The sequence below is a fragment of the Mus caroli genome, unplaced genomic scaffold (assembly GCF_978045245.1).
Source record: "Mus caroli unplaced genomic scaffold, Mus_caroli_1 scaffold_5, whole genome shotgun sequence".
NCBI lineage: Eukaryota > Metazoa > Chordata > Mammalia > Rodentia > Muridae > Mus > Mus caroli.
In genome coordinates this window covers 63,604,404-63,614,389 of record NW_028227260.1, presented here as the reverse complement: position 1 = coordinate 63,614,389, position 9,986 = coordinate 63,604,404, and the positions used below count along the sequence as shown (strand labels likewise).

At 45.4% G+C, this 9,986-nt stretch overlaps 1 protein-coding gene across 1 annotated transcript; it reads left to right on the top strand.

Annotated features, from left to right (window-relative positions):
* Window positions 1-1,637: 1,637 nt before the first annotated feature.
* Window positions 1,638-5,208, top strand: Magee1 (MAGE family member E1). Its single transcript, XM_021153334.3, has one exon. The coding sequence runs from the start codon at window positions 1,869-1,871 to the stop codon at window positions 4,620-4,622; it is 2,754 nt and encodes a 917-aa protein (XP_021008993.1). The 5' UTR covers window positions 1,638-1,868; the 3' UTR covers window positions 4,623-5,208.
* Window positions 5,209-9,986: the final 4,778 nt, after the last annotated feature.

The following is a 9,986-nucleotide window of genomic DNA, read 5'->3' as shown; positions in this document are numbered from 1 at the left end:
AGAGCAGGTGGTCCTTCACTGAAATATAGCTATGTCATGATAAGAAGGAACAGAAATAGGCCAAATGTATGATAGTGTTTATTTTTTTAAATAATGTGACCACCCCGAGTGTTCCATATGTGACTGTTCTATTGTACATGGTATAATTTTGTGTGCAGCTATTAAATTAATAACTTTAAATTGTGATCTCTTTTAATTCTAGTGCAGGCACATGGAAGAGCCCCTTCTTTGTGTGTGCTTGACAGTCATTAGGAAGCATGAACTCAGCCGGGCGTGGTGGCGCACGCCTTTAATCCCAGCACTCGGGAGGCAGAGGCAGGTGGATTTCTGAGTTCGAGGCCAGCCTGGTCTACAAAGTGAGTTCCAGGACAGCCAGGGCTATACAGAGAAACCCTGTCTCAAAAAACCAAAAAAAAAAAAAAAAAAAAAAAAGAAACATGAACTCTAACGCACATTAATGTGAACAAGAAGGAACACTCAACTCCCCAAATCTACACGTGTCTTCAGCTGCAGCAGAATATAACATGGCATTTTAAACTGCATTCTGGGCTTGCTTCTCGCCAGCTTGATTTTAATAGACTGTAGCAGAATCTTTGGGAAAGCTCCTCCACAAGTTTCACTTATGAAAATGAGCCTGTTCTCCTAACCATAGACATTAGCCAAGATTCAGAGGCTAATCATACACACATATTTAGGTAATGCTGTAATAGGCCCATAGTCGATTTTGTGGACCCATGTGCTGAATGCAATGTGGATAACATAAAATATTGTTGGAATATGACACCATATGATTGATTCTGTTAAAACCAGTTGGTACTGCACAAAGCTACACAAGATTAACTTCACAGGAACATGCAGAATACTGGCAGCATAGGTTACCATGAGGCCCTATAAGGAAACCAAATGTTTCCTTCTATCCATTATCCTTCTAATTCTGGACAGCTTCCTGTGCTTTAGCTGGCTCATATTCCAATAGCTCTTTAGTAACTAATCGAAACCTTCCCAGAGACTTGCCTCCATAAACCATGCTAATTGCAGTTTTCAAAACCTGACAGTGAGTTTTCCTAACAGACCCCATGGTGCTAACTAACTGTCCTAGGATAATTAATTTTGGGTGTGGTTGGAATAGCACTATTGCAGGACCCCACAAAAGAGATTACATTTTTCTACACTGGTAAGGGTTGGGACTGTGCAGTGAAAATTTCTAGCTAGCTACAGGTTTCCTAAGAACTAAATCCCAGCCCTTTGGCCCTTTGGAGAAGGGGCAGTAATTTGAGAGGTATTAGAGGTTTCGATAGAGAAAATGGCAGAGGAGACAAGATGAAAGCTGCACCCTTTCATGCGCCACGCACATTTTCCCAATGCATCCTTAGGATGCAATTTTGAAAATCTATCAAGTACCTGACACTTGGGTAGAAACCTTCTAGTAGGTACCCTGACTCTTGAGAAATAGCTAGTATTACCTCCATTTACCCATCTGCTCCAAGATCCTTGTCTCCTACCAAAGCCTCCCTCCTGCCATTGCGCAGTTTTGGTGCAGAATCACCAGGTCCACTTTCGCAAACCCACGGGAGAGGCTGGGCTGGGCGGGGTCGCCTTGTCGCAGAGCCCAACTGCGCCTGCGCGGACTGCGGCAGAAGGCGGGGTGTGAGAGGCGAGCATTCTGAGACTAGCGTTCGCAGTCGGCTAGAACCTTCGTTCTTGCCCACCACCTCCAATTTCTGCTCCTGCGACTTGCTCGGGCCTGGCAGCAGCAGCATTCCTGCTCTAGCGGCAGTTCCCTGCAGAGGCGCCTACATACCTCTCCCCCTCGTCTGTGAGATCGCGGGCCTGTCAGTGTCAGCTTCCACACGTCGGTCGACAGGACCATGTCGCTGGTAAGCCAGAATTCGCGCCGCCGCCGCGGTGGAAGGGCCAATGCGCGCAGAAACAACGGGAAGGGTCACCCTGCTGCTGTGCCAGGCCCAGACGTCCCTCGGGATCGCAACGATCCTAAGATCCTCCAGGGCCTCCGCGCCTCTGAGGGCCCTGGCACCTCCATGCTGCCCACCCCCCGGGAGGGCCCAAGCGCCTCTGTGCCGCCCACCGCCTCAGAGGGCTCAATCATTTCCGTGGGGCCGAACACCTCCGAGATGCCCACCTCCAGGAAGGGTCGGGGCGCCTCCCGGCCTCCTGCAGTTTCCGCAGGGCTGAACACCGCTATGTCAATCACCGCCTCCGAGGGCCCGAGTAGCCCTGTGCCGCCCACTGCTCCTAAGGGCTCAAAGGCCTATGAGCATCTCGCTGTCTCAGAAGGGCTGGCCATCTCCGAGCAGCGTCACTCTGATGGGGGCCCTAACATGGAGCCCATCCTGGCTGAGGGCCCGGGAATCTCGGTGCCGCCCACCTTCTCTGAGGAATCCGGCATTTCCGTGCCGCTACCCTCTGATGAGGGCTTGAGCATCTTTATGTCGCCCAACATCTCAGAGGGACCGGGTATCCACGAGCCCTACTCCGTTAGTGAGGACCCAAGCACTTCGGTGCCGCCCACTGACTCTAATGGACTGGGCATCAACCTGCCGCCCACCTTCGGTGAGGGCCTGAGCATCTCTATGCTGTTCTCCGCTTTGGAGGAACCCGACATCTTTGCGCCGCCCCCCTCAGCTGAGGGACTGTTCACCTCCATGTCGCCCCCCTCCGGTGAGATCCAGAGCTCCTGGGTGTCGCCCATCATAATGGAGGGATGTAACGTCAACGTGCCGCCCACCTCCAAAAAGGGACTGCGCACCTCGGTGCCATCAGCAGCTTGCGAGAGCCCGAGCACCTCAGCCGAGGGCCTGAGCTCGTCCCTGTCATCCATTTCTGCTGAGGGCTTCTGCAGCTCGCTGGCGCCATGCGCTGCGGAGGGATCCTGCGAGCTGCTTCCCTGCGGGGAGGGCCGGAGCACCTCGGAGCTGCACTGCCTGGGGGAGGGGTCGAGCACCTCGCAGATGTCCCTAGCTGCCGAGGGCCCTAGCGCTTCTGGGATGCCCACTGAAGCTAATAACCCCGAGGAAGCACTGAGCTGCTGTGCTTCTGAGCGCAGGAACAAGAGCACCTCCCGTGCTCTGCAAAAGGCCAAGGATCCATCTGTACGCCCAAAGCGTGAAGACCGCTTCCTGGATTTCCAGGTCCTGAGAGACAGTAAGAATTCCAACTCCATCACCATTATGGGCCTGGGCACCTCCCGCGTTGCTCTTACCCTGAAGCCTCAGGATCCCATGGAGCAAAACGTAGCAGAATTGTTGCAGTTTCTGCTGCTGAAGGATCAGACCAAGTACCCTATCAAGGAATCTGATATGAGGGAATTCATTGACAAAGACTATCGCCACCAGTTCCCGGAGATCCTCAGACGAGCAGCAGTCCACCTGGAGTGCATTTTTCGGTTTGAACTGAAGGAGCTCGACACTGAGGAGCACATCTACATCCTGCTCAACAAACTGGGACCAGTGCCCTTTGAAGGGTTAGAAGACGTCCCAAATGGGCCAAAGATGGGCCTCTTGATGATGATTCTGGGACACATACTACTAAATGGCAACCAAGCTAGAGAAGCTGATATCTGGGAGATGCTCTGGAGATTCGGAGTGCAGCGTGAAAGAAGGCTTTCTGTTTTTGGGAACGTGAAGAGACTTCTGTCTGTAGAGTTTGTGTGGCAGCGTTACTTGGACTATAGGCCGCTAACTGACTGTGTACCAGTCGAGTATGAGTTTTACTGGGGCCCACGATCCCGCGCAGAAACCACCAAGATGAAAATTCTGAAGTTCATGGCTAAGATCTATAACAAAGATCCTATGGACTGGCCAGCACTGTACAACGAAGCTCTGGAAGAAGACGCTGACAGAGTTGTTGTTAATAACTTTAGAGTTGCTCGTCCATTTAGGAGGCCCCTTTTTGCAGAAGTTGCTCCAGAGCTAGATGCTTCTGGCTCAAAATATTCTCCCCATTCTTGGCCTGAGTCAAGATTAGAGAGCAAGTCAAGGAAATTGGTCCAGTTATTTCTGCTGATGGATTCAACTAAGCTGCCTATACCAAAGAAGGGAATCCTGTATTACATTGGTCGAGAGTGCGCCAAAGTGTTCCCTGATCTCCTGAATCGTGCTGCTCGCACCCTAAACCACGTGTATGGCACAGAGCTAGTGGTCCTTGATCCCAGGAACCACTCCTACACCCTGTACAACCGAAGAGAAATGGAAGATACAGAAGAGATCATGGACAGTCCAAACAGGCCCGGCAACAATTTCTTAATGCAGGTTCTGAGCTTCATCTTTATCATGGGCAACCATGCGAGGGAGTCTGCAGTCTGGGCCTTTCTAAGAGGCTTGGGAGTTCAAAATGGCAGAAAGCACGTGATTACCTGTCGGTATTTGAGTCAGCGCTACCTAGACAGTTTGCGGGTTCCTGACAGTGATCCGGTGCAATATGATTTTGTATGGGGCCCTAGAGCCCGCCTGGAAACCTCCAAGATGAAAGCCCTGCGATATGTGGCCCGAATCCACAGAAAGGAGCCAGAAGACTGGCCGGAGCAGTACAGAGAGGCAATGGAAGATGAGGCCAACAGAGCTGAAGCTGGGCGTCGGCCATTGATCGTTCGCAACTTGCGATAGATTGTGTCTGCAAGGCCTTGTATGGCCAGGCCTAGAGCTCTGGTTCTCATGTATTGGGAGTGGGTGTGTGTGTGTGTTGGGGCGGGGGGTACGTATTGTATTTGATACTTGTGTTCCAGTTCCACTTATGTATCTTTTCATATTTAGTTCTTGTTTGGTATCTTGAAAAGTTTCCATTGTTTTAGTGATACTGTCCAGTAATGTAAATGTGATTGACCACTTGCTGTCTCTCTCTGGTGTACTTTGTGCTGTGAGCATTTTGATAGTGTTATAAAGTGTTTTAGAACTCTTTCCATCTTGTTGCATTGTCTGAAAGAGAACATATAGCGGATAGCTTATAGATATAGGCTTTTCCTCGAAAGCTTGAAAAAAAAAACCATCAGTAAAGTGATCTAGTTTCAGATGTTAAACAAATATAGAACAACTGACAAAGTACTAAGTTGTGGCTGGCTTCCCTTTTGTCTGCTATTGTGTAAAGAATACTAACGTTTCCCTGTATTTGCTTTTGCTGTACTAAAGTGTGTTGAGAAATAAAAGTGTAATAAATCAAATAATGCTAATCCACTAATTTATTCAATAAATATATATTAAATTCCTCTCATATAATGGGCACAGTAGTATATTCTGGTTATAGTGTGATAGACATATACAAGGCATAGCACCTTCTCTAGAACTCCAGACCAGCAGTTTTATTATGATACACTAAGTACACTATGTAGAGAGTTCTCTGGGAGTTAAGAGGAGATACATCAATCAAATTTCAGAATCCAAATGATCCATGGTGACCATGATGGATAGGGATGGGAAGACAAGACTGGCTTCTTGATACAACATAAGGTAAGTGAACTTGAATCTGGATTTTAGTCCTCAGTGAGTACCGGTATGGATTGAAGTCAGTGATTTCAAGGTAAGAGGTTTCACATGTCATAAGCTATCTCATTAAGATGGTTGGTTAGGTCATGGGGCTGGAGTGATAATTTGGTGGTTAATAGTACTTAGTGCTCTCCCAGAGAATCTACGTTTGGATCCTGACACCCGCTTTGGGCACCTCACAATTACCTGCAACTCAAGCTCCAGGAGATTCAATGCCTCCTGGCCCCAGGAGGCACTCACACAAAGATATACACATGCACATTAATAAAAAGAAAAAAACCTGGGGATGCAGTTTCCACACGGCCCTGAGTGCTGTCCCAAGCACTATATAAACCAGATGTGGTATCTTGCCACTATAGTCCTGGTATTCGGGAAATGGAGGCACAGGGGATCAGAAGTTCAAAGTTATTTTGAGCTACATAGAGTTCAAGGCCAGCCTGGGATAGATGAGGCCTTGTCTTAAATAATTTAGGAAGATGCTTGAGTCAGCTTCCTCTGAGTTATATAGCAGTTTTAATATGCATCCCCAAACTGAGCACTTAGTCCTAAGCGGTACATGTTTTTCACCCTTATAACCATCAAGGTTCAGGGAACATCAAAGGAGAAAGACAACGCTGAAAGCGTTTAACAGCTGGATGACAGGGAAGCGTGCTATGGAATGCCAAGTTGTGCACTTGGCATGGTGATTACACTTAAGAACTTAAACTAGCTGTGGTTCCCCCTCACAAGCCTGCACAAGATCAGTGTAGCCAAAATTCTCACATAGATGGGGGAAGGGCTCTCAAGGCTCCACCTTTACTGAAGAGCAAGCTATTGGCAATGGATAGCTGCTGTGGGAGGGAGAATAAGTCTTTTTTAAAAAATACATTGCCACTGGTAGATTTTACCATGCTCCAGTAGATGGCCCCCTACCCACGCACATAATAGCAGGAGAAAATGGATTTAGGTTATGAGAGAGAGAGAGAGACAGAGAGAGAACATAAAATTGGGAGGGGACCACGTTGGGGAGGACTTGAAGGGAGTTGGAAAGAAAATTTGGGGGGTGGGTGGATATGATCATGGTTCATCGTATATATGTATGATGTTCTCAATAATAAAAATGAATATTGAAAAAGGAACTGGAGACGTGGATCAGAAAAGCACTTGCTACTCTTCTAGAGGACCTCAGTCCAGTTTCCCAGCACACGTCCCAAACAATTCACAGCCGCCTGGAACTCCAGCTTCAGGGATCATGCACTCTCTTCTGGATTCCTCAGGTACCTGCACACACATGGTATACACGCAACCACGTGTGCATGCATGCACATGCACTTACATATAATTAAAAGTAAATATGTAAATAAATGAAGACATGGGGAAATAAATAAAACAAATCTTCAACTCTCAGTGGTATACACCAACACACTTAGTAAGTCCATTTTTAATTAGATATTTTCTTTATTTACATTTTAAATGTTATCCCCTTTCCTACTTTCCCCTCTAAAAACTCCCTATCCCATCCCCCCTCCCCCTGCTCACCAACCCACCCACTCCCACCTCACTGCCTTAGTATTCCCCAACACTGGGGCATCTAGCCTTCTCAGGACCAAGGGCCTTTCCTCCCACTGATGTCCAACAAGGCCATCCTCTGCTACATATGAGCTGGAGCCATGAGTCCCTCCATGTGTACTCTTTGGTTGGTAGTTTAGCCCCTGGGAGCTCTGGGGGTCTTGGTTGGTTCATATTGTTGTTCCTCTTATGGGGCTGCAAACCTCTTCTGCTCCTTGGGTCCTTTCTCTAGCCCCTCCATTAGGGACCTTGTGTTGAGTCCAATGGTTGGCTGCAAGCATCCACATTTTGAGCCCATTTTACATGATCTCCATGGGTTCGCCATAGTTCTGTTTATATTGTCTTCATTCAGGTAAACAAGCTAAAGGAGGAGCCCACATACAGAAAATGTATTCTTTTAGTAAAGGTAAAATAGCAATACCAGAGTAATATGGTGCTTTTTAAAAAAATTCTGCTCAAGTGTATTATAGTCCATTGGCAAAATCCAAGTCAAATAATCAAGCTTTCTGTCAACGGAAGGAACATATACTTCTTCCAAGGAAATATATGGCCTAATTGAGAATCTACACAAATTATGAATACAAAAAATTAGCTGACAATCTAAGAACTTAGTACTTATTGTGAGATGGAAAAATTTTGATCTGAGGAGTGGAAAGGATTAGAGTAGTTTTGACAGAATTATATGGACTCTTGTACTGAAAAGCTAAGGGACCAAGGGAAACAGATCCTCTACTTTCAGGATAGCATTTCTTCCCTAATGCTTTAATTAAAAGGTATAATTTTCAAGGAAATTTTAACTAAAATAGTTAGAGCCAGGAAGCCTGTTAATTTTTAAAATACCTGAGAAAACGATCTTTTTTGTATGAAGAAATTAAAGGAATTAACGCATAATGATTAAGAATATGTGGTCTAGAACTACAGTGCCTGGTACAAAAATAATGATTATCAGATATATGGCATTAAATAAAGTATTTTACACTTTGTATTTTGCACATCAGGAACCTTGTTTGCAAAATGGGCATAATGATTTTATCTGGCCCATAATTATGTAATAATTAAATGTAACATGTAAAATACAAGAGCAGATATGGTTAGCAATATGTAGATGATGCTGCAGGTTGGCTTTTTCAGGAATAGAATTGAGAAGTGGAAATTTCCATGAAGCTTTTACTGGGGAGTTTGTTGAGGCTCAGTACCTATGAGAAAGCAAAGGAAGTGGAAACTTGCAGACATAGAGTGATAGTTACAACAAATAGATTAGTTCATTTCTTTTTTTTATTAGATATTTTCTTCATTTACATTTCAAATGCTATCCCGAAAGTCCCCTAATACCCTCCCCCACCCCCGCCCTGCTCCCCTCCCCACCCACTCCCAGTTTTTGGCCCTGGTGTTCCCCTGTACTGGGGCATATAATCTTCGCAAGACCAAGCCATCTTCTGCTACATATGCAGCTAGAGACATGAGCTCTTGGGGGTACTGGTTAGTTCATATTGTTGTTCCACCTATAGGGTTGCAGACCCCTTCAGCTCCTTGGGTACTTTCTCTAGCTCCTCCATTGGGGGCCCTGTGTTCCGTCCAATAGATGACTATGAGCATCCACTTCTGTATTTGCTAGGCACTGGCACTCACCAGAGACAGCTACATCAGGGTCCTTTCAGCAAAACCTTGCTGGCATATGCAATAGTGTCTGCATTTGGTGGCTGATTATGGGATGGATCTCCGGGTGGGGCAGTCTCTGGATGGTCCATCCTTTCGTCCAGATGTCCCTCAACAGAGGAATGGATACAGGAAATGTGGTACATTTACACAACGGAATACTACTCAGCAATTAAAAACAATGAATTCATGAAGTTCTTAGGCAAAAGGATGCATCTGAAGGGTATCATCCTGAGTGAGGTAACCCAATCACAAAAGAAGTCACTTGATATGTACTCACTGATAAGTGGATATTAGCCCAGAAACTTAGAATATCCAAGATACAATTTGCAAAACACACGAAAATCAAGAAGAAGGAAGACCAAAGCATGGACACTTCATTCCTCCTTAGAATAGGGAATAAAATACCCATGGATTAGTTGATTTCAGAAGCAAGTTTCAAGTCAGGGTTGATTTTACAGAGTTGTCCCAAATTAGGAAAATGGGACTGAATTTTTATAATTCTATAGTGCTTCATCCTTGAATGAATCCTGTCTCTTGATGAAGTGTCTTATACCTGTGGTTAAGCCAATTCTTCCCAGGCAAAAGTGGTCTGTGTTAAGTATAAACCCAGTGACTGTCAAAACTGTCAAGTGCTGGAGGAATAAGCACTTCAATCCTGTAGAGTTGAGGCAACTGGGTGGTTTTCCATGTTCTTAGTAGAAATGTGGGATTTTTTTTTTTGGAGTAGCATATATTCATTGTATAAAATACTGGGTTTCATTATGACATTCTGCATATATATCATGTACTTTGATCATTGTTTCCTCATCACACTCTCATGTCTTTTCCCACCATCCTACTTGTCCTGCTCCTCTTCCTAAGTAATTCTCTTTCTGCTTTCAAGTCTTACTTCATTTTATTTAAGCATAGATTGAAAGAAATAAGGAAGGAAGGAAGGAAGGAAGGAAGGAAGGAAGGAAGGAAGGAAGGAAGGAAGGAAGGAAGGAAGAAAGAAAGAAAGAAAGAAAGAAAGAAAGAAAGAAAGAAAGAAAGAAAGAAAGAAAGAAAGAAAGAAAGAAAGAAAACATGAGATATTTTTGTTTTTCTGGGCCTGGCTTATTTTGCTTAATATGATGATCTTCAGCTCCACCCATTTCCTGAAATAATATATGTTCTTTTACGGTTACATTTTGTGTGTATGCCCATTTCTTTATCTAGCCATTTATTGAAGGACGCTTAGACTGACTATATAACTTGATGACTGAACAATGCCACAATAAACAGAGCGGAGCAGGCATCCCAGTA